This window comes from Chanodichthys erythropterus, chromosome 19, assembly GCF_024489055.1.
Source record: "Chanodichthys erythropterus isolate Z2021 chromosome 19, ASM2448905v1, whole genome shotgun sequence".
In the NCBI taxonomy this organism is placed as follows: Eukaryota; Metazoa; Chordata; class Actinopteri; order Cypriniformes; family Xenocyprididae; genus Chanodichthys; species Chanodichthys erythropterus.
The window spans coordinates 19,383,601-19,408,987 of NC_090239.1; the positions used below are offsets into that span (position 1 = coordinate 19,383,601).

The window sequence follows — 25,387 nt, forward strand, 5'->3', positions numbered from 1 at the left end:
ACGTTTTAACCATAAATGGTCATCTTGAACTAGCTCTGTTCTTCTTCTTCTTCTTCTTCTTTATTAATTCTGGCAGTGTAGACACTGCTAAGTGTATTACTGCCCTCCACAGGTCAGAGTTTGTTAGATACTTGCACAAGCATATTGTATATGACAATTTAGTTCAAACTTTGACCTGTGGAGGGCAGTAATACACTTAGCAGCATCTACACTGCTGAAATTCTAATAGAGAAGAAGAGAGCTAGTTCAAGATGAGCATTTATGGTTAAAATGTATAATTTTTTTTTTTTTAGAAAATTAGTTATGGTTTCTCTAGATAAGACCCTTATTTCTCATCTGGGATCATGTAGACTTTGAAGCTGCACTGAAACTGTAATTTTGACCTTCAACCGTTTGGGGTCCATTATATAAAGAAAAATCCTGGAATGTTTTCATCAAAAACCTTAATTTCTTTTTGACTGAAGAAAGAAAGACATGAACATCTTGGATGACATGGGGGTGAGTAAATTATCAGGAATTTTTAGTTTGAAAGTGAACTAATCCTTTAAAATAATATATATATATATATATATATATATATTTTTTTTTTTATGCACTTCAAGTTAAGCCATTCTAAGAAAAGAAAAAGAGTCAAATCTTTTTTTTCTATAGGTCTATCATAATGTGTGCGGTAGAGGGCTAAGTATTGTTGCTGGCCATGTCCATCCCTTTATGACCATCTTCTGATGGCTACTTCCAGCAGGATAACGCGCCATGTCACCAAACTCAAATCATCTCAGAATGGTTTCTTGAACATGACAATGACTTCTCTATACTCAGCTGGCCTCAACAGTCAATCCAATAAAGCACCTTTGGGATGTGGTGAAACAGGAAATTCGCATGATAGATATGCAGCCAACAAATCTGCAGCAACTGTGTGATGCTGCCATGTCAGTATGAACCAAAATGTCTGAGGAATGTTTCCAGCACCTTGTTGAATGTTCTATGTCACAAAGAATTAAGGCAGTTCTGAAGGCAAAAGGGGGTCCAACCCGGTACTTGCAAGGTATACCTAATAAAGTGTATATATATACAGTATGATATGTTTGGCCTTGGCAGAATAGATCTGCTACGCTGCTGTTGCTTTTATTGCTGCTTCTGCTGCAGAGCAAGTACGGGACTTTCCTACTGCCATTACAAACACAACACGCTGCTGTGAGCAAGTTAGGCATGCTGCTGCTGTACAATATAGCTTCATTTTGTGCTCAGTGACATATTTTTGTGTTGGTTTTGATGTTTGTTTTGCATCATTCTCCCGACGGATGATCCAACCACAGCCCATTATAAGATTTCTAGCAGAAGCAGTCAGGTTTTGATTTTTTATCTGTTGGTATTTGATAGAATCCATGATACGATATATCTGAACAAGATGTCCAGGACCTCCAGCACAAAAATGGGCCCACAACATTAAAGATCCAGCAGTAAACTGTGGGCATGGGGTACTTTTTATCCATGTGTGCACCAAACCCATCTGGTGAGTTTGCTTCCAAAAAGCTCTTTTTTTTAGTTTCATCTGACCATAGAAGCCGGTCCCGTTTGAAGTTCCAGTCTTGTCTGACAACTTAATATACTGGAGGTTGTTTCTGGATGAGAGCAGAGGATTTTCTTGAAACCCTCCCAAACAACTTGTGGGGATGTAGGTGCTTTTGATAATTTTTTTAGGCTTTCTGAGATTCAAGACTCAACTAATCTCTGCAATTCTCCAGCTGTGATCCTTGGAGAGTCTTTGGCCACTCAAACTTTCCTCCTCACTGCGCATTAGGATGATTTAGACACACGTCCTCTTCAGATTTGTAACATCTTTAGTTGATTGGAACTTCTTAATTATTTCCCTGATAGTGGAAATGGGGATTTTCAATGCTTTAGGTATTTTCTTGCAGCCATTTTCTATTTTGTGAAGCTCGACAATCATTTGCTGCACATCAGAACTATATTCTTTGGTTTTACTCATTGTGATGAATGATTAAGGGAATTTGGCCTCTGTGTTTCCTCATGTTTATACTATGGAACAGGAAGTCATGGCTGGACAATTTCATGTTCATGATCACCCTGGTGTGCTAAAAAAATGTAAATATGAATGGGAATATACTTCAGAGATATTTTACTCATAAAAAATTCTAGGGGTGCCAATAATTGTGGCCAACATGTTTTGGAGAAAAACATTTATTTCTTAATGTTATTTTCCCCCCACTTTCAATTCTTTTCCTTAAATGAAAGGTTAGATTTTTGCTAATTTTAGGAATTAAAGATCAAAAGGATAAACAATGCAGATTTATTTTTGAGAGTCATCTTTGATCATATTTATGAAGGGTGCCAATAATTCTGGCCACAACTGTATATACATAAGGTACCAAAGTGAACCGGAACTGCCAAAAAATTACATCATACCTCTCCAGGCTTTGCAAAAGGGTACATCACAGCTGCAAAAGAGCTGCAAGTCAACATCAAGTGTGCCATTTGAGACAGGTCCATAACATTGATCTGTTCTTGATCTTCCCCACTTTGCAACTGTGATGTGAAGGCCTAGCATTGTGGGAAAACAAAAGAGAGAAAAATATCAAACTACATATCAAACAAATTTTGCTCAGATCGGTTTAGGTGGTTTATTTTTTAAGTGGTCGGGCATTTTATGGATATATCTGAGAAGAATTCTCTCAATTTTTAGATGAGACGTTTTTATAAGTATGTATCACATAAGTTAAATACGTTCTTTTAATAACTGAAGCTGATAGAAGAATTTTCTCAATATCTGAGGGGGTATGTGGAAAAAGAAGGGATATGGAAGAGAAATATTAACAGTGGTAATAATACTGTTTTCCAGCACAAAACATTGATGGACACTATTCAGTAGCACACCATCACACTCTGCACTGTATATGGCAGTAATTTGTTTTGAACTGTAGTTTTTAAGTACCATTTACTCTGGAGAAAATTATTCCAATAACATACAGTAGGAAGCTGACCGTTTGGTGACCGTCAGAGTTTTGTGCATTTTGTGGCTTGCATTCACTATAGCAAACGAGCATGGCATCAGCAGTCACAGAAAGGTCAACATACATTTACTTCAGTAAAATATTGAGCTTTTATAGAGCTGTACATTGAGTTTCATGGGTAGTTTATGTTCAAAGCACAGTCATGAATGAGACATGTCAGTAAATGCAAACCATTATTTACGCAGACTGATATTTGTGCCTATTATGTCTGTTAAGATCATTGCAAATAATTTTCATTTCAGTGTAATTGCAAGCTTTGATGTTCTGCTTTCTTCAGATGGTTTTCCAGAGAGAACAGAACATTTTCAGTAAGATTCTTCTGCTCTATTCCTTTTTCAAAAACAAAACAAAACAAAAAACACCTCAGTGATCATGAAATTAAAGTTGTTTCCTTTTGTGCATTATGGAATAAAGTTAAGAGATCTTCTTTTCCTCTGTTCATCGGATCCAATATTTCTAAATGTACAAAAAATGTATTTCCATATTTCTTTCCAGGGTCACATGGTTTGTTTAACTTTAACACATGACCAACTGACGGTGATTAAAATTTTAATATTCATGACAAACAAATTCTGTTGGTGGGTGGTTGCCAGAGTGGGCCAAGGTCACGACTGGATGAGCTGAAAACCTGAATTTTTTTTTTATTGCAACAAAATTTTATTCCACAAACCACATCCATCATGATTTTCAAGCTGCTAGTTGACTGAAGCAGCACAGTAGATTGGTAAATGAAACTATGTAATTTCACTTACACCTGGAATGTTTAATTTGTGGCTTGAAGTACAGTAATTATGTGTCCGAGGAATGACCGCCCTTATATGCCCACCTAATGGAGCAGAACAGCTGAACTGGAAGGACATAGACACTGAGGGTGGAAGCATTGAGCCATGTGGACACTGGGACATTGTGTGGGACTGACCTTTTTTGAAGTTACCTCTTCTTTGTCAGTCACAGAATTTCATTCTTTTGACACATAATGACACTAAACACTAAAACATGTTTTTTGTTTTATTATAAAACAGTCCAATATGCTGATTGTACAAGTGGAAAGAGTGTTAATACTTAATATAACACTACAATGATGCTTCACCGTTTTTATTAGTCTGCCTGTCTGTGTTTACAGCATTCCAGACCAGATTATGTGAGCAGCGTAGAGAGGAAGTGGAGCTATTTTCATTGCTGGAGTAAAAATATATGAACTAACCGGACTTTTTTTGCCAATACTTTTTGCCGATACTTGTCAGGGTCACATTTAGTTTATTTGCATTTTTGTTCATGGTCCTGTGATTAATTTCAGTTTAGTTCCCCTTCTCCTTAGTTACTGATTCCTCTCTGTTTGTTGCTGGTTAATCCCACCCGTGTCTAGTTTAGTTCTCTTTGTTTAAGTTTTGTTCAGTTCACTCTCAGTCATCTTCATTATTAAATGTGGTTTGTGTGTACATTCTTTTGAGATTCTCTTGTGTATTTCTGTTTGTGGATTAAAGACTGTTTAGATTGTCATTCATGTTGGGTTGCTAGCACAGCTGCTTGACAGAATAACTAACTCTTAAACAAGTAAAAATATAGACTGTCTTTTGCAAAATAGATGGCCACTGGTGGAGTATGTGGAGTAGTTTTTGGAGCTGTACCACGAGGCGCAGTAGAATGATGCAGCCCTCAAATACTTCTTCTGGAGCGGGATGGACAACATCTTGAGACAGAAGCTGCTATTGGAGGAGGGTCACCATCCCCTGATTGATTTCATCAACTACACCTTATGGGCATGTGGATCTTCTTTCACCATGGTAGTTGTCGAGGAAGAAAACATCAACTCCGACTACTCAGAGCCAGTACCTCCTCCAGCAGCTGTCTCTCTGCCCACTCCAAATAGGACACATTGTTCCAGCCCGGAGTACCCTGGAAAAACAGAGATCCTTCACCACGGATCTTAGGAAGACACCCTTGCCCACCACGGACCACAAATCAGTGCCCGCCAAAGCTGGTCGCTGCATCCGTATCAAGGCAAGAGCTGATCGTCAGGTCTATTAAGGAGTCTGCATCGGTGAGACAGTCTATAGATGAGCCAGTTGAGGAGTGCTTGCTCATCTGTTTCTCCACAGAGCCTGTTCCTAAGCTTGTTCCCATCCTGAATGCACTCCTAACCCGCTGGGTGACCCTGTCCCTCCCTGATCTCTTCCCACCCCATTGTTTCCGTACCCACTGCTGGCTCCGTCCAGTCCCCTGGACTCTCATGCTCCACTGGTGCCTCGCAGCTCCTCGGTACTGCTTGCATCGCTGACTCCATCCAGCTTGTCGGCACCACCTTGGACCACTTTGCCACCAGCACGATGCTGCGAAGCGGATCCCCTGGCTTCTCTTCGGGTCTCCAGGACCATTGCTCCATCTCGGCCTGTCAGCCCTTTGGTTCCACTTTGGCTCTGCCCTCCCTCAGCTCTGCCGTGGTGCGCCATCACTCAGGTTCCACCAGGCTCCCTCGTTCCTCTGTCTCCACCTTGGTCTCTCATCATTCTGGTTTTGCAGAAAACTGCCAGGCCTCTGGCTGTGCCTCAACCCTCCATCCCTTCAGCTCAACCAGGCTCCTCCTTCCCTCTGGCCTTCCCTCTGGTGTCACCCCATTCTGCCAGTTCCCTGTCCTCGTCTCAGTCCCTCAAGCCCATGGCATCGCCTTGGACTTCCGGGCTTACATTGTCGCCCTGGGATGTCATCCTCAAGGATTTGCTGGGGTTGCTAGCTCTGCCTCCATTGGTCAACCCGCAGGAAACCAGTAATGGCTCCACCTTAGCTTCTTCCTCCTTAATCTCCGCCATTGGGATTCCTGCAGCAAGTTCTTCCAGTTCCTTGCCCTTCACCAGTTCCTTGTCCACCTCCAAGACCCCATCCCTCCCTCCACTTTGGGACTGTTAGCTACAGTGCAAAGGGGGTGTAATGTCAGGGACATGTTCATGTTCCTATATTTCCTGCGTTTCCTTTCAGTTTAGTTCCTGTCTCCTTAGTTTCTAATTCCTCACTGTTTGTTACCTACTGATTAATACCACTTGTGTCTATTTTAGTTCCCTGTGTATAATTACTCCCTGTTAGAGTTGTCAAAAGTACCGACTGCAGTACCACGTTGGTACTGAAATTTTAAAAATGTGACATTTTGAGCACTGTTGAGTGGATTCGTAAACACCTCTAATTGGCCATTGTGTTGATGCGCTCATTGGATATGTCTGTGACTGGCTTCAATGATTAACACTTCAAAAAAGTTGTAAATAGTCATCAATGACACTCCTAAGCCCGGAACACACCGAGCCAATGCCGACGACCTAGTGACGACGAAAGCAGACTGCGGGGTTGGCTCACGTCGGCAGCGTCTGGGTCCAAAGTTGTCCTGACACACCAAACTGACGCTCGACAGCCGACGGTAAGTAGCACGTCCATTCTGCGCCTGCGTAAGATGAAATACCTTTCCATACCAGCAGGTGGCAGTAGTTTAACAGCCAATCAGAATGATCAGATGGCCCGACTGACTGACGAGCTCCGATGTCGATTCAACATCAAATTGTCCAGAAAAAAGCTGACAAGGACCAACTTCAGCCTACGGTGTGGAGCACACTAGGAAAACTTAGTCGCCTGATGAACAAAAAATGGTGTGTTCCGGGCTTTAGACGCCTGCTTTCAAATGCTCCCACTTTCAAAAATATTAAAACATCTTAGCAACCCCAAACTTTTGAACAGTACTGTAAGCCACTCAATATCAAATTTTTACATATTAACTGAATAGCTGAAAAAACTGTATTGGATTTTTTAGAATTTTAGTTTTCAAAATAAGTTTAGAAAAGTTTTCCATTGTATCAGACCTTCACTTTTCTGGGAAGCTCTGCTATGTAATTTTGGTTGCAAGTAATCATTACTGTCTACAATCTGTGTGAAATGTGATTTTTTATTTTTAGTTTCATTATCATCTAGCTTAACTTTTTTTGTACTACCTCTCATGTCTGTCTGTCTGTCTTTTTTTTTTGTACTCTCTTCTCTCTCCCTGTCTTTAAGTCCCTCAGCTCCCCATTTGAGCATTTGAATGTGGAAGTGAGGAGGGGGGGAGTTGTGCCTCTTGTGAAGCCTGGGCCTGTCTGCACCACACAATCCACTGAGACATTCTCTTTTCCAACAATATGCAGCACCACTTCCCATATTTCTGCCAGTACAAAAGGTGTGTCCTCACCATCTGACTCCCTCCCACTGCCTCTTTCCTCTACATTTTCACCCAGTGTATAATCCGTCAGTCTACTTAACGCAGATACAAACATAATTCGATCATTTCTGTTCCAATGGTTTTGCATATACTGCTCCCTGTTATGCAGACTTTAAAAATAATGACCCGTGAGGCGCAGCAAATGAATACATTGTTTTCTTCATGGTTGAGCGATGTACTTCATGTGCCGCTCCACTTCCATATAGTGCCTAGATTTTTTAAAGTTTCCTGTCTACATATGTCACTGTTCAGGAGAGATTTAGAGCGATTATAGATGAAGGGATATGATAGTGCAGTTTACAATAATTGTCTTGTACTGTACCTCTCTGAAGTTTTTACTTCTTGATCAAGACTTGTAAGGTAGTTTGTGTGTTGCCCTCTGGCATGACAAATGACAAAACAAATCTGAAAAAGTATAGAGAGCGAAAAAGCACATTGTGATACAAATGAAAAAGAATTACTCCTGGCATTTCCCGCAACCACAAATAGGAAACTTAATGAAGCTCATTAAAACATGTTTTACTACAACGCACAAAGGCCATTAGCTGTCTGTGATTTATTCATAGCACTTAAAGACTATAAATATGGAAATGACTTTTGGCTTTTTTTGAAGCAAAAATAGGTGAAGTCAATAGGTTAACAACAAACTTCACATAATTCATCAGAGGTCACATGTTTGACACATCAATTAAGGATAATACATCATTCCTGAATTCCTTTACATAATTTTTGAACAAAATTGCTCTATTTTTTTCTGACACAACAAAGGACAATTAAGAAAATTATGGTTTTAAAGAGGTCGTATAATGTCACTTTTACAAGATGTAAAATAAGTGAAGTTTTAGCTCAAAATACCCCACAGATAATTTTTTATAGCATGTTAAATTTGTCACTTTTTGAGGGTGAGCAAAAACACGCTTTTTTGTGTGTCCCTTTAAATGCAAATGAGCTGCTGCTCCCAAGAAGAGGGCAGAGATTCAAGAGCTTGTGTTAACAGCTCAGATTACCTCAGACTCACTGAAAATGCCAGAAACCGATCAGCCTTTTATGTTCAAACCGGAGTCAGACAATGATGGAGAGACTCAAGAAGAACAACATGTAGAATGCAACAGGACGTTTCTGAATGGTTAGTTGATGAATTTATGTAACTGATGTGGAGTATCTTAAAGTCATTGATTAGCATATTCTGTCATGATAATCTATAAATCGCTCATGTGGGAACTGTTCCTTCAGAGTCAGAGAATATGAAGATAAAACAGGTATATTTTAGTTTAATAACAGTTATAACTAATGCTGTCATCTTTTATGACATGTTGTTGCATTTGTGTTATGCACTGTTTTGCCAAAGACTCTTATTTTGAAATTATTCCTCCTGCAACCGTTATATCACCAAAAATGAACTCAACCATTGCAAAAGTAAAATTTTGCAATGAAATTGTTTATTTTTATTAGGTATTGACAAAGTATTTTAATTTATCTTGCATGTATTTAATGATCTGATAAAGTTAGAGGGGGATTTAAAATATGGCCATGTTGCAATGTTTCCCCCTTGTTAAAATGTTGTAATTTTTCTTTCCAGGTTAATTACAATAAAAGTATTGTCTCTTGTTTCATAAATAGAACTAAAAACATGAAAATATTGTACCAGGCATGTGTAAAAAGGTAAAAAATAATTTCAATAATAATAATAATAATAATAATACATTTTATTTAAAGGCGCCTTTCAAAACACTCAAGGACACCGTACAGTAGAATGAGAGTCATAAAACAAATCAAGACACAATACAACAAAACAACAACTATTTAGCATACGATATTTACAATTAATTAGAGAAAGCTAATTTAAATAGCTACATTTTAAGACATGAATTTAAAGTAGCCAGACAATCACTTTCTTGTAAAGACTGTGGAAGAGAATTCCATAGACATGGAGCAGCACAGCTGAACTCCCTGGACGCCATGGTGACTAAACGAACAGAGGGTACAACAAGAGAAACAGATGAAGAAGATCGAAGTGTACGCTTCGGGGTGTAGATAAGAAGCAATTCAGAGAGATATGAGGGTGCGAGATTGTGAAGAGCTTTAAAAGCGAGAAACAGAATCTTGTATTCTACCCGATAATTAACAGGAAGCCAATGTAGATGATAGAAGACAGGAGAAATATGCTCAACGAAAGAGGTTCTAGTGATTATACGGGCAGCTGAGTTCTGGACCAACTGAAGTTTATGAATGAGTTTGTGAGGTAACCCAGAGAATTACAATAATCAATGCGTGAAGTGACTAGAGCGTGTACAAGAATGGCTGTTGAATTGGAGAATTGTGAGAAATGGATGGAGACGGCTGATGTTCTGTAGGTGGAAATATGCAGACCAAGTAATATTGTTCACATGCGTTTCAAAAGACAAAGTACTATCAAGGACGACACTCAGACTCTTAACCTGGGAAGATGGATAGATTATAGAGTTATCAATGGAAAGTGAAAAGCTATTGGATTTGGACAAACTGGATTTAGTGCCAATGAGAAGAACCTCTGTTTTATCAGTATTCAACTTGAGAAAATTGTGCGAAAACCAGAATTTAATTACTTCTAAACAACCTGAGAAAGAGGAAGACAGAAGAGTAGAAATTGGCTTGGATGATAAGAAGAGCTGGGTGTCGTCCGCATAGCAATGAAAACTAATGCCATATTTCCTGAAAATATAACCAAGCGGTAATAAGTAAATGATAAATAAAAGAGGGCCCAGAACAGAGCCTTGAAGAACACCAGTGGTAACAGATGAAGAGTATGACCTGAAGTTTTTAAGCTGGACAAATTGAGTGCTTCCGGAAAAATAAGATCTGAACCAGGTGAGAGGAACACCAGTGGTACCTATAGAGAGTAATCTATCTAAAAGAACTTGATGGGAAATAGTATTAAAGGCCGCACTTAAATCAAGTAAGATGAGAATGGTTAAGATTCCAACAAGAAATCAAACAAGCTATTTTTTTAAGAGGTTAGCATGAACCTGAGATGCAACAAACTTTTCCAAGATTTTTGAAAGAAAAGGTAGATTGGAAATTGGGCGAAAGTTGGAAAAGTTATTAGGATCAGTACCTGGTTTCTTGAGTCTTGGAGTTATAACAGCAACTTTAAAAGATGAAGGAACAACCCCAGAAGTTAGAGAAGAATGTATAATATCGGTTACTGTACCAGATAAGGTGGATAAGCAGGCTTTAACCAAGTGAGTAGAGAGTGGATCTAACTGACAGGTGGAAGACTTAGATTGTCGGATAAGACATAATATTTCATCAACAGTTGGAAGTTCAAAACTATAATATAGCTGCGAGCAGCGATGGCGGGCCCAAGCCCGGTGGCACCGCCACCCCGGTGGCTTCAGGGCAACTGTGCACAGCGGGCAATAGGCACTTAAAACGGTTAAACATCAAAGGACTATGTCAAATTCACTCCACATTTACTGCACTACAAGGTGCCGCTATAGAGCCCCTCCTCCCTGCCCATTTTCAAAGGATTACATGTGCCAAGTTTTAACATTATTCTGATGAATTTTGAAGCAAATCAGGTAAAAATAAGAGGGTGATCTCAATGTATGCTGAAAGTGACACATTTTCTGCTTCCAGTTGGTGGCGCTATGACTTTGAATCACAATACTCAAATCCATGTGATCAGCCTTGTACAACGAAGACTAAGCCAAAGTTTCATCAAAATCAATTAATGTATGCAGAAGTTATAACACTTTGTTTCCCTTTTCTTGCCATAAATTCGTTGCCTCGCCACGGCCAAACCGTTTGAGATATCCAAAATCCGTTTGCAATTAAACAACTTCAATGTGTTAGCAACAAGTTAAAAAAGCTTGGTGTAAATTGGATAAACCCTGTAGGAGTAGTAGTATAAAATTCATAGCCTGTTTTTTCAAAAAATTAACATTCAAACCAAAATAGCTGACTTCCTGTTGGTCGGAGCTAATGAATGTAAATTAGAAAATTGTCCGGCTTGATGAGAATAATATGTGTACCGAGTTTGGTGTCTGTAGGAAAAACTAACCCCCCCACTTTTGTCAAAAGGTGGCGCTACTGAGCCCCTCCACCACGCCCATTTCTATGGCTTTGTCCATGTCTACTGGTTGACAATATTGATGTGTGTGTCGAGTTTCATGCAATTTGAAGCATGTTAAGAGCCTCAAAAACACTCAAGAATATTATTACAGTTTGACCTGTTGCCATGGCAACAATATTTCAAATATCAAAAATCCTGTCATAGGTCTACATCTGCTGTGTATTGACATTACACTGATGAAGTTTGAAGCAAATCAGGTAAAAATAAGAGGGTGATCTCAAAGCATTTTAAAAGTGATACACTTCTTGCTGCCATTTGGTGGCGCTATAACTTTGACTCACAATAGTTACATCCATGTGATCAGACTACTACAACCAACACACTCCTGAAGTTTCATAAACATCAATCAATGTATGCAGAAGTTATAACACATTTCCTGTTTCCTTTTTCTCGCCATAAATTCGTTGCCTCGCCACGGCCAAACCGTTTGAGATATCCAAAATCCGTTTGCAATTAAACAACTTCAATGTGTTCGCAACAAGTTAAAAAAAGCTTGGTGTAAATTGGATAAACCCTGTAGGAGTAGTAGTATAAAATTCATAGCCTGTTTTTTCAAAAAATTAACATTCAAACCAAAATAGCTGACTTCCTGTTGGTCGGAGCTAATGAATGTAAATTAGAAAATTGTCCGGCTTGATGAGAATAATATGTGTACCGAGTTTGGTGACTGTAGGAAAAACTAACCCCCCCACTTTTGTCAAAAGGTGGCGCTACTGAGCCCCTCCACCACGCCCATTTCTATGGCTTTGTCCATGTCTACTGGTTGACAATATTGATGTGTGTGTCGAGTTTCATGCAATTTGAAGCATGTTAAGAGCCTCAAAAACACTCAAGAATATTATTACAGTTTGACCTGTTGCCATGGCAACAATATTTCAAATATCAAAAATCCTGTCATAGGTCTACATCTGCTGTGTATTGACATTACACTGATGAAGTTTGAAGCAAATCAGGTAAAAATAAGAGGGTGATCTCAAAACATTTCAAAAAGTGATACACTTCCTGCTGCCAGTTGGTGGCGCTATAACTTTGACTCACAATAGTCACATCCATGTGATCAGACTCCTATAACGAACACACTCGTGAAGTTTCATAAAGATCAATATATGTATTAAGACGTTATAACACATTTCCTGTTTCCTTTTTCTCGCCATAAATTCGTTGCCTCGCCACGGCCAAACCGTTCGAGATATCAAAAATCCCCTGGCAATTTTTAATCATCAGTGTCTTGACTTCATGCTGACCGAGTTTGGTGGCGATCGGATTAATCGTCTAGGAGGAGTATATCAAATTCCAGAGCATGCGTTTTTCAAACAACCCTTAATAGCTGACTTCCTGTTGGCGTGGCGATTAACTTAGAGCGCGAAAGTTGTTCGGCCCGATGAGGTCTATATGTGTACCGAGTTTCATACTAATACGTGCAAGCATGTTTAATATATGGACCAAATTTTCAGACTTTTTTCAAGGGGGCGCTGTCGAGCCCCCCTGCCACGCCCGGGTACCAGCCTCTCCGGCGTCCTAATGGCCGCGGATTCCAATGTGTGTGCCAATTTTCAAGAGTTTTTGAGCATGTTAAGGCCCCCAAAAAGCCCCGGAAGACGGAAAAAAAAAATAAAAAAAATAAAAAAAATAAATAAATATAGCTGCGAGCAGCGAGGGCGGGCCCAAGCCCGGTGGCACCGCCACCCCGGTGGCTTCAGGGCAACTGTGCACAGCGGGCAATAGGCACTTAAAACGGTTAAACATCAAAGGACTATGTCAAATTCACTCCACATTTACTGCACTACAAGGTGCCGTTATAGAGCCCCTCCTCCCTGCCCATTTTCAAAGGATTACATGTGCCAAGTTTTAACATTATTCTGATGAATTTTGAAGCAAATCAGGTAAAAATAAGAGGGTGATCTCAATGTATGCTGAAAGTGACACATTTTCTGCTTCCAGTTGGTGGCGCTATGACTTTGAATCACAATACTCAAATCCATGTGATCAGCCTTGTACAACGAAGACTAAGCCAAAGTTTCATCAAAATCAATTAATGTATGCAGAAGTTATAACACTTTGTTTCCCTTTTCTTGCCATAAATTCGTTGCCTCGCCACGGCCAAACCGTTTGAGATATCCAAAATCCGTTTGCAATTAAACAACTTCAATGTGTTAGCAACAAGTTAAAAAAAGCTTGGTGTAAATTGGATAAACCCTGTAGGAGTAGTAGTATAAAATTCATAGCCTGTTTTTTCAAAAAATTAACATTCAAACCAAAATAGCTGACTTCCTGTTGGTCGGAGCTAATGAATGTAAATTAGAAAATTGTCCGGCTTGATGAGAATAATATGTGTACCGAGTTTGGTGACTGTAGGAAAAACTAACCCCCCCACTTTTGTCAAAAGGTGGCGCTACTGAGCCCCTCCACCACGCCCATTTCTATGGCTTTGTCCATGTCTACTGGTTGACAATATTGATGTGTGTGTCGAGTTTCATGCAATTTGAAGCATGTTAAGAGCCTCAAAAACACTCAAGAATATTATTACAGTTTGACCTGTTGCCATGGCAACAATATTTCAAATATCAAAAATCCTGTCATAGGTCTACATCTGCTGTGTATTGACATTACACTGAAGTTTGAAGCAAATCAGGTAAAAATAAGAGGGTGATCTCAAAGCATTTTAAAAGTGATACACTTCTTGCTGCCATTTGGTGGCGCTATAACTTTGACTCACAATAGTTACATCCATGTGATCAGACTACTACAACCAACACACTCCTGAAGTTTCATAAACATCAATCAATGTATGCAGAAGTTATAACACATTTCCTGTTTCCCTTTTCTCGCCATAAATTCGTTGCCTCGCCACGGCCAAACCGTTTGAGATATCCAAAATCCGTTTGCAATTAAACAACTTCAATGTGTTCGCAACAAGTTAAAAAAAGCTTGGTGTAAATTGGATAAACCCTGTAGGAGTAGTAGTATAAAATTCATAGCCTGTTTTTTCAAAAAATTAACATTCAAACCAAAATAGCTGACTTCCTGTTGGTCGGAGCTAATGAATGTAAATTAGAAAATTGTCCGGCTTGATGAGAATAATATGTGTACCGAGTTTGGTGACTGTAGGAAAAACTAACCCCCACTTTTGTCAAAAGGTGGCGCTACTGAGCCCCTCCACCACGCCCATTTCTATGGCTTTGTCCATGTCTACTGGTTGACAATATTGATGTGTGTGTCGAGTTTCATGCAATTTGAAGCATGTTAAGAGCCTCAAAAACACTCAAGAATATTATTACAGTTTGACCTGTTGCCATGGCAACAATATTTCAAATATCAAAAATCCTGTCATAGGTCTACATCTGCTGTGTATTGACATTACACTGATGAAGTTTGAAGCAAATCAGGTAAAAATAAGAGGGTGATCTCAAAACATTTCAAAAAGTGATACACTTCCTGCTGCCAGTTGGTGGCGCTATAACTTTGACTCACAATAGTCACATCCATGTGATCAGACTCCTATAACGAACACACTCGTGAAGTTTCATAAAGATCAATATATGTATTAAGACGTTATAACACATTTCCTGTTTCCTTTTTCTCGCCATAAATTCGTTGCCTCGCCACGGCCAAACCGTTCGAGATATCAAAAATCCCCTGGCAATTTTTAATCATCAGTGTCTTGACTTCATGCTGACCGAGTTTGGTGGCGATCGGATTAATCGTCTAGGAGGAGTATATCAAATTCCAGAGCATGCGTTTTTCAAACAACCCTTAATAGCTGACTTCCTGTTGGCGTGGCGATTAACTTAGAGCGCGAAAGTTGTTCGGCCCGATGAGGTCTATATGTGTACCGAGTTTCATACTAATACGTGCAAGCATGTTTAATATATGGACCAAATTTTCTGACTTTTTTCAAGGGGGCGCTGTCGAGCCCCCCTGCCACGCCCGGGTACCAGCCTCTCCGGCGTCCTAATGGCCGCGGATTCCAATGTGTGTGCCAATTTTCAAGAGTTTTTGAGCATGTTAAGGCCCCCAAAAAGCCCCGGAAGACGGAAAAAAAAAAAAAAAAAAAAAAAAAAAATAATAAATATAGCTGCGAGCAGCGATGGCGGGCCCAAGCCCGGTGGCACCGCCACCCCGGTGGCTTCAGGGCAACTGTGCACAGCGGGCAATAGGCACTTAAAACGGTTAAACATCAAAGGACTATGTCAAATTCACTCCACATTTACTGCACTACAAGGTGCCGCTATAGAGCCCCTCCTCCCTGCCCATTTTCAAAGGATTACATGTGCCAAGTTTTAACATTATTCTGATGAATTTTGAAGCAAATCAGGTAAAAATAAGAGGGTGATCTCAATGTATGCTGAAAGTGACACATTTTCTGCTTCCAGTTGGTGGCGCTCTGACTTTGAATCACAATAGTCAAATCCATGTGATCAGCCTTGTACAACGAAGACTAAGCCAAAGTTTCATCAAAATCAATTAATGTATGCAGAAGTTATAACACTTTGTTTCCCTTTTCTTGCCATAAATTCGTTGCCTCGCCACGGCCAAACCGTTTGAGATATCCAAAATCCGTTTGCAATTAAACAACTTCAATGTGTTAGCAACAAGTTAAAAAAAGCTTGGTGTAAATTGGATAAACCCTGTAGGAGTAGTAGTATAAAATTCATAGCCTGTTTTTTCAAAAAATTAACATTCAAACCAAAATAGCTGACTTCCTGTTGGTCGGAGCTAATGAATGTAAATTAGAAAATTGTCCGGCTTGATGAGAATAATATGTGTACCGAGTTTGGTGACTGTAGGAAAAACTAACCCCCCCACTTTTGTCAAAAGGTGGCGCTACTGAGCCCCTCCACCACGCCCATTTCTATGGCTTTGTCCATGTCTACTGGTTGACAATATTGATGTGTGTGTCGAGTTTCATGCAATTTGAAGCATGTTAAGAGCCTCAAAAACACTCAAGAATATTATTACAGTTTGACCTGTTGCCATGGCAACAATATTTCAAATATCAAAAATCCTGTCATAGGTCTACATCTGCTGTGTATTGACATTACACTGATGAAGTTTGAAGCAAATCAGGTAAAAATAAGAGGGTGATCTCAAAACATTTCAAAAAGTGATACACTTCCTGCTGCCAGTTGGTGGCGCTATAACTTTGACTCACAATAGTCACATCCATGTGATCAGACTCCTATAACGAACACACTCGTGAAGTTTCATAAAGATCAATATATGTATTAAGACGTTATAACACATTTCCTGTTTCCTTTTTCTCGCCATAAATTCGTTGCCTCGCCACGGCCAAACCGTTCGAGATATCAAAAATCCCCTGGCAATTTTTAATCATCAGTGTCTTGACTTCATGCTGACCGAGTTTGGTGGCGATCGGATTAATCGTCTAGGAGGAGTATATCAAATTCCAGAGCATGCGTTTTTCAAACAACCCTTAATAGCTGACTTCCTGTTGGCGTGGCGATTAACTTAGAGCGCGAAAGTTGTTCGGCCCGATGAGGTCTATATGTGTACCGAGTTTCATACTAATACGTGCAAGCATGTTTAATATATGGACCAAATTTTCAGACTTTTTTCAAGGGGGCGCTGTCGAGCCCCCTGCCACGCCCGGGTACCAGCCTCTCCGGCGTCCTAATGGCCGCGGATTCCAATGTGTGTGCCAATTTTCAAGAGTTTTTGAGCATGTTAAGGCCCCCAAAAAGCCCCGGAAGACGGAAAAAAAAAAAAAAAAAAAAAAAAAAAAATATAATAAAAAAAATAAAAAGCCTTAGAAGAACAAGAGGGCCCTGCGCGAATTTTCGCTTGGGCCCGAAATATAGCTGCGAGCAGCGATGGCGGGCCCAAGCCCGGTGGCACCGCCACCCCGGTGGCTTCAGGACAACTGTGCACAGCGGGCAATAGGCACTTAAAACGGTTAAACATCAAAGGACTATGTCAAATTCACTCCACATTTACTGCACTACAAGGTGCCGTTATAGAGCCCCTCCTCCCTGCCCATTTTCAAAGGATTACATGTGCCAAGTTTTAACATTATTCTGATGAATTTTGAAGCAAATCAGGTAAAAATAAGAGGGTGATCTCAATGTATGCTGAAAGTGACACATTTTCTGCTTCCAGTTGGTGGCGCTATGACTTTGAATCACAATAGTCAAATCCATGTGATCAGCCTTGTACAACGAAGACTAAGCCAAAGTTTCATCAAAATCAATTAATGTATGCAGAAGTTATAACACTTTGTTTCCCTTTTCTTGCCATAAATTCGTTGCCTCGCCACGGCCAAACCGTTTGAGATATCCAAAATCCGTTTGCAATTAAACAACTTCAATGTGTTAGCAACAAGTTAAAAAAAGCTTGGTGTAAATTGGATAAACCCTGTAGGAGTAGTAGTATAAAATTCATAGCCTGTTTTTTCAAAAAATTAACATTCAAACCAAAATAGCTGACTTCCTGTTGGTCGGAGCTAATGAATGTAAATTAGAAAATTGTCCGGCTTGATGAGAATAATATGTGTACCGAGTTTGGTGACTGTAGGAAAAACTAACCCCCCCACTTTTGTCAAAAGGTGGCGCTACTGAGCCCCTCCACCACGCCCATTTCTATGGCTTTGTCCATGTCTACTGGTTGACAATATTGATGTGTGTGTGTCGAGTTTCATGCAATTTGAAGCATGTTAAGAGCCTCAAAACCACTCAAGAATATTATTACAGTTTGACCTGTTGCCATGGCAACAATATTTCAAATATCAAAAATCCTGTCATAGGTCTACATCTGCTGTGTATTGACATTACACTGATGAAGTTTGAAGCAAATCAGGTAAAAATAAGAGGGTGATCTCAAAGCATTTTAAAAGTGATACACTTCTTGCTGCCATTTGGTGGCGCTATAACTTTGACTCATAATAGTTACATCCATGTGATCAGACTACTACAACCAACACACTCCTGAAGTTTCATAAACATCAATCAATGTATGCAGAAGTTATAACACATTTCCTGTTTCCCTTTTCTCGCTATAAATTCGTTGCCTCGCCACGGCCAAACCGTTTGAGATATCCAAAATCCGTTTGCAATTAAACAACAACAATGAGTTCGCAACAAGTTAAAAAGCTTGGTGTAAATTGGATAAACCCTGTAGGAGTAGTAGTATAAAATTCATAGCCTGTTTTTTCAAAAAATTAACATTCAAACCAAAATAGCTGACTTCCTGTTGGTCGGAGCTAATGAATGTAAATTAGAAAATTGTCCGGCTTGATGAGAATAATATGTGTACCGAGTTTGGTGAATGTAGTAAAAAATAAACCCCACACTTTTGTCAAAAGGTGGCGCTACTGAGCCCCTCCACCACGCCCATTTCTATGGCTTTGTCCATGTCTACTGGTTGACAATATTGATGTGTGTGTCGAGTTTCATGCAATTTGAAGCATGTTAAGAGCCTCAAAAACACTCAAGAATATTATTACAGTTTGACCTGTTGCCATGGCAACAATATTTCAAATATCAAAAATCCTGTCATAGGTCTACATCTGCTGTGTATTGACATTACACTGATGAAGTTTAAAGCAAATCAGGTAAAAATAAGAGGGTGATCTCAAAACATTTCAAAAAGTGATACACTTCCTGCTGCCAGTTGGTGGCGCTATAACTTTGACTCACAATAGTCACATCCATGTGATCAGACTCCTATAACGAACACACTCGTGAAGTTTCATAAAGATCAATATATGTATTAAGACGTTATAACACATTTCCTGTTTCCTTTTTCTCGCCATAAATTCGTTGCCTCGCCACGGCCAAACCGTTCGAGATATCAAAAATCCCCTGGCAATTTTTAATCATCAGTGTCTTGACTTCATGCTGACCGAGTTTGGTGGCGATCGGATTAATCGTCTAGGAGGAGTATATCAAATTCCAGAGCATGCGTTTTTCAAACAACCCTTAATAGCTGACTTCCTGTTGGCGTGGCGATTAACTTAGAGCGCGAAAGTTGTTCGGCCCGATGAGGTCTATATGTGTACCGAGTTTCATACTAATACGTGCAAGCATGTTTAATATATGGACCAAATTTTCAGACTTTTTTCAAGGGGGCGCTGTCGAGCCCCCCTGCCACGCCCGGGTACCAGCCTCTCCGGCGTCCTAATGGCCGCGGATTCCAATGTGTGTGCCAATTTTCAAGAGTTTTTGAGCATGTTAAGGCCCCCAAAAAGCCCCGGAAGACGGAAAAAAAAAAAAAATAAAAAAAAAAAAAAATAATAATAATCCTTAGAAGAACAAGAGGGCCCTGCGCGAATTTTCGCTTGGGCCCTAATAATCCTTAGAAGAACAAGAGGGCCCTGCGCGAATTTTCGCTTGGGCCCTAAAAATGAAGAAAGAAGTGAGTAAAACAGAAACGACAGATTACATGCCATCTTATTTTGAGGAGTCAATTCTTGATGGATATTGTCAATTTTAATTATAAAAAATGTCATAAATTTGTTACACAAATCACTAGAATATAGGTGGGAAGGAAAGGTATCAGGTGGCTGTAAGATGTTATTTACTGTAGTAAACAAAGACCTAGTGTTCCCTTCATCTGACCTGATTATAGTAGAATAGTAATCAGATTTAGTGGTCAAGAGAGCATTCTTGTAAGAGAGCATGTGATCTGCATACATATCTTTATGAACAGTAAGTCCAGTTTTAATGCATAGACATTCCAAGCGACATCCCTTAGTTTTAAAGGTGCCCTAGAATTAAAAATTGAATTTACCTTGGCATAGTTGAATAACAAGAGTTCAATACATGGAAAATACATACATTGAGTTTCAAACTCCATTGTTTCCTCCTTCTTATATAAATCTCATTTGTTTAAAAGACCTCCGAAGAACAGGCGAATCTCAACATAACACCGACTGTTACGTAACCGTCGGGGTGTACGCCCCCAATATTTGCATATGACAGCCCATGTTCCCAACATTATGAAAGGCATTAGACAAGGGCAGCCAGTAACGTCTGGATCTGTGCACAGCTGAATCATCAGACTAGGTAAGCAAGCAAGAACAATAGTGAAAAATGGCAGATGGAGCAATAATAACTGACATGATCCATGATAACATGATATTTTTAGTGATATTTGTAAACTGTCTTTCTAAATGTTTCGTTAGCATGTTGCTAATGTAGGCTACTGTTGGTTAAAGTTACCATCGTTTCTTACTGTATTCACAGAGACAAGAGCTGTCGTTATTTTAATTTTTAAACACTTACAGTCTGTATAATGCATAAACACAACTTCATTCTTTATAAATCTCTCCAACAGTGTGTAATGTTAGCTTTAGCCACGGAGCTCAGCCTCAAACTCATTCAGAATCAAATGTTAATCATCCAAATAAATACTATACTCACATGACCTGAAGCATGCATGCAGCGTACATGACAAACATCTTGTAAAGATCCATATGAGGGTTATATTAGCTGTGTGAACTTTGTAAATGCACTGTATTATAGAGTCACAAGCTCGATGGGCAGGGAGCATGAGATTTAAAGGGCCAGCAGCCCCTGAATCGGTGCATAGTTAATGATGACCCAAAATAGGCAGTTAAAAAAAATTAATTAAAAAAAATCTATGGGGTATTTTGAGCTAAAACTTCACAGACACATTCAGGGGACACCTTAGACTTATATTACATCTTGTAAAAAAACATTCGATGGCACCTTTAAGCTCCCTCAGTTCAGGTGTAAACCAAGGTGCAGAATGAGAAAAACATACAGTCTGAGTTTTTACAGGTGCAAGCGTATCAATCACACTATGCAGCCCCTCATTATAATAGGAAACCAAAATAAAAATGAAATAATAAAAAATGAAAAAATTTTTTTTACTGTTTTTGAATGATCCAAGCTGTAGGTGGTCTGTGGGATTTAGGACCAAATATATTTTAGTCTTAAAGGGTTAGTTCACCCAAAAATGAAAATTATGTCATTTATTCCTCACCCTTTGTCGTTCTACACCCGTAAGAACTTCGTTCATCTTCGGAATTCATTCATCTATTTTCATTTTTGTGTGAACTAACCCTTTAAATAGTTGAATCTAAAATAGAGTATTTCACCTGTGCTGTGATGGAAGAAGTGTTATATCTGCACTGAATGTGTACAACGATCAGTAAATTGATCTGGTACTATGTCATCTCAGATCGTTCCTGTGGTGCTAATCGACAGGTTAGCATTACAGTAACAATTTTGGATTTTTCTATTGGTGTCAAGCAATGATTTCTGAGCTTATACTATTATGTCTTGCTACTTGCTTATCTTGTATATTTGCTTATTCTCCCTTGACAGCTGAAAAGATCAAAGTGAAAAACACGGTTCTGCACACTGACTTATGTAACACGAAAACACAGATGTTCCTAAGGATGTGCTGAGCACTGGAACAACTCAGTGGTCTAATGAATCTGGGCTGTGGTCTCTGGGGGGATACGTACGTGAAGAGCGCACAACAACACTCAGTTGCTTCCATGTGTTACTTTTGCATTCTCCATATCTGCCAAAAAATGTCTGCTGTGCTTATTAGGGATTAAATTTTAACCTGGAGCGACACAGTAAAAAGGGGTTGGATCCAAAACAACTCTCGATTTAAAGATAAAGAGCTTCCGTTTTTGCCCCCCCAAGCTAGCATCTAAAGAAGTACCTTTGTACAAATGACATTATAAAGAGAGACAGGAATAAATTGCATTCACCAGCCCAAGGCCAGAGGGTCCTGGGTTGTTTACATAGGTATGCAGCTCAGTGCTCCTCATAGTCAGTTTGGATCAGTTCAGTTTTATTAATCAGTTTTTTCTCATACAATATATGCTGTCATTTAATCTTGCTATAAGGTGTGTCTGTGATATGCCCTCTTAGGAATCCTGTTGTCCTCCCATCACATTATGTCACAGCTGTGATCAACCATGAAATTCCAGATGAATTCTTTCCTAATTTTACTGGTGCAGGACTGACACGTTGACAGGTTTACAATTCATGGTAACACTTTATAATACCGTTCCGTCATTAATGAATAACTACACAGGAACAAGTGAGCAATATTAACATTCTAACTAACAAGAAACTCTGATTAACAAATTAGTAAGTAAAAGTGCAGTTGAAAGAGGTATTTCACTATTAGATAATCAACAACTGCTATTTTTTTCGTACCTTCAAGAGGACTCCTAATACAGGTTCATAATTAATGTGGATAATGCATAATCTATAATTAACTCTGAAGTGAAGATCATGGAAGCCCACTAGTAATGACTTAAATATTTAAAAAATCCTTCAGAAGGAATTAATAATTATTTTGAACAGTATTCTAAATTGAAAAGCATGATAACTCCCTAGTACTGACTGAAGTCACTGTAGGACTTATCACTCACAGACTTATGATAGCAACCTGATTCGTAACAAAGCACTGTTCGCCAGAGGAGAACTGGTCCCCCGACTAAGCCTGGTTTCTCCCAAGGTTTTTCTTCTTCTCCATTTTAACACCTATTTGCAACTTGTTTGCCACCTGATGTCACCTGTTGGAGTTTGGGTTCCTTGCCGCTGTCGCCTTTGGCTTGCTTGGTTGGGGACACTTGACATTTGACTTGACATTTGATATTCAACAGTTTTCTTGACATTTATTCAACAGTGCTTCTGATCTGCCTGCATTGACACTATTCTTGAAGAGCTGCTGTGCAGCCAAATTATGTACCAGTTATCAATGTAAAGCTGCTTTGACACAATCTGCATTGTAAAAAGCGCTATATAAATAAAGGTGACTTGACTTGACTTAAGCTTTTTTGGTTTTTGTAAGGTTTTTGTTAGTAATGAGTCTAATGACTCATGTGTTACTACATCCTTCTAAAGGAATTACTACACAAAACCTTACAAAAACCTCAAAAGCTACAGTGACGTCAGTCATTACTAGAGAGTTATTATGCTTTTCACTTCAGAATACTGTTCCAAATAATAGTAATTCCTTTAGAAGGAAGTACTGTAGTAACACTTGAGCCATTACTAATGGGTTACCATGATCTTCACTTAGAATTAATTATATTATACATTATGCATTAATTATTTAGTCCTGTATATTGTAGTTCTTTGTAGTCCTATGGGAAGTATGAAAAAAATAGTAGTAATTGATTAGTTAATAGTGAAACCTCTCATTCAGCTAGGCCTAAGCGCTACTAATTTGATAATCAGAGTTACTTAGTTTATAAGTTACTAGAATGTTAATATTGCGTTACACATTTGTTCTTGTGTATAGTTATTCATTAATGACAGAACAATAGGTAACTCTTTAGTTTAGGGTATAATTCTCACTAGTTGCTTATTATCATGCATATTACTAGGATACTGGCTGTTTATTAGTACTTATAAATAGGGGTGCACATAAGCAGTGTGAACAGGTCCCCTTTTTGGGACATGTTTACTTACTGGAGTAGGATTTTTCTCCATCTCTGGTAAGATAGCAATCATGATGATAAGTGTGATCTTTAATTATTAGAGGTGCAGTTAATCCGTGATCCGTACGGATAAGGTCCAATGGTTCGGCACGCATGTGATTCGCGGATTAAGTGCTAAATTTAACCATCATAGAATGAAAGTTTATCATTTGGACGTGTTTTGTCTTGCCAATTGACCCTTCGTCACATTAAAGAGACGTTTTTTATTGTTTGAATTTCTTAACAAATTACACAATTTGAAAGCTGGGACTTTCATATCATAAGTAACCTGCTCTGTCTTGTCTGTTGACATGTTGTCAGTGTCCTCTATGCTGTATTTTTCACTGCATGTGGCGTGATAGCGCCATGGCTTGTCGGACAAAGCATGGGGGCGAGTCTTTGCGAAGGGTCGATTAACACATTCAAACAATTTTAAAAGCGGAAGAAGAGGCGAAAATCGTGACTCGCGAGCTGATATCTGTGCCATACCCCAAGCATGCGCACGCAGAGAGAGTTTCAGACAGCGCTCGAACACCAAATTGATTCCTCTTTCATATTTAATTTCACTTGAAGGGACACATATACACAAAACTATGTCAAAATACCTTTCTCGGCAAGTATTATCTCGGTTATGTCATTAGCAAACAGTTGAGAAAGAAACCGGATGTGTGTCTTAAAGTGACAGCAGCCTAATATTCTTGCTGTTGTCTGTGTCATTAATGTTAATTAACTAAAAAAACAAAACAAAAAAACATCATCATCATCTACCATGTTCGAGAATAAAGAAGATAGTGATGAGAGCAAAGCGTGAGTACCAAGCAACATCTCCAGTGTTTCCTTGAGAACCAGACCAAAAAAGTTATGTGCGTCCCTGCTTATAAAGCACATATTAATGCCTTATACATGACCATATTATACATCCCTAAACCTACCCAATACCTAAACTTAACAACTACCTTACTAACTAAACTATTAATAAGCAGTACTTAGGAGTTTATTGAGGGGAAAAAAATTGTAGTTAATAGTTAACAGTGAGAATTGGACCCTAATTTAAAGTGTGACCGACAGGGTTCTAAAGTGTTACCTAAATCCTAATTGTTGTAGCTTCATCTTGCAACGACAGGCACTTGTAGATTTATATGTATTAGTATGATTAGTATGTACCTCCTGCCAGACCTAACAAATGTTGGCATCTGTAAACTAACTTGGCTAATGTCAAGTGACAGATAAATACTGCAGAGTTTGATTGGAACTACTGTACATATATCCCTTTGATGTCAACAATAAATAAAAAAAAAATATTAGAAAGCATTTTCTTATACGTACTAAAACTGATAAACTTTTTGGTATCCTAACTATGCACTTTATGTGGTGAATTTATACTGTAAATATCAATGTTTTTAAAAAAGGTCCCATTATTTGTCCTTTTTAAGACTTGCTGACACAAAGTCATGAGGGATTGCAACGGTCCTTGTTTTGTTTTTCATATCATAAAGTATCAGTCAGTAGTCACCATATCACTACAGATACTTTTTGCACCCAAAAAATGCAATGCTCATTTTATTCCAATTGTATGTATG

The 25,387-nt window shown here is 39.0% G+C and overlaps 1 protein-coding gene across 2 annotated transcripts in view; it reads left to right on the plus strand.

Moving 5' to 3' along the window:
- The window catches only part of snx29 (sorting nexin 29), a 212,957-nt gene that overhangs the window by 163,017 nt on the left and 24,553 nt on the right, over nt 1-25,387 (plus strand). Inside the window, exon 21 of one of the 2 annotated variants that reach the window (XM_067368584.1) lies at nt 21,685-21,743. The exons of the other annotated variant lie outside the window; for it this stretch is intronic. Coding sequence (XP_067224685.1) covers nt 21,685-21,688 — 4 coding nt within the window. The 3' untranslated portion in view covers nt 21,689-21,743. Of the gene's footprint in view, nt 1-21,684; nt 21,744-25,387 lie in introns of those variants that run through there. 2 annotated transcript variants of the gene reach the window in all.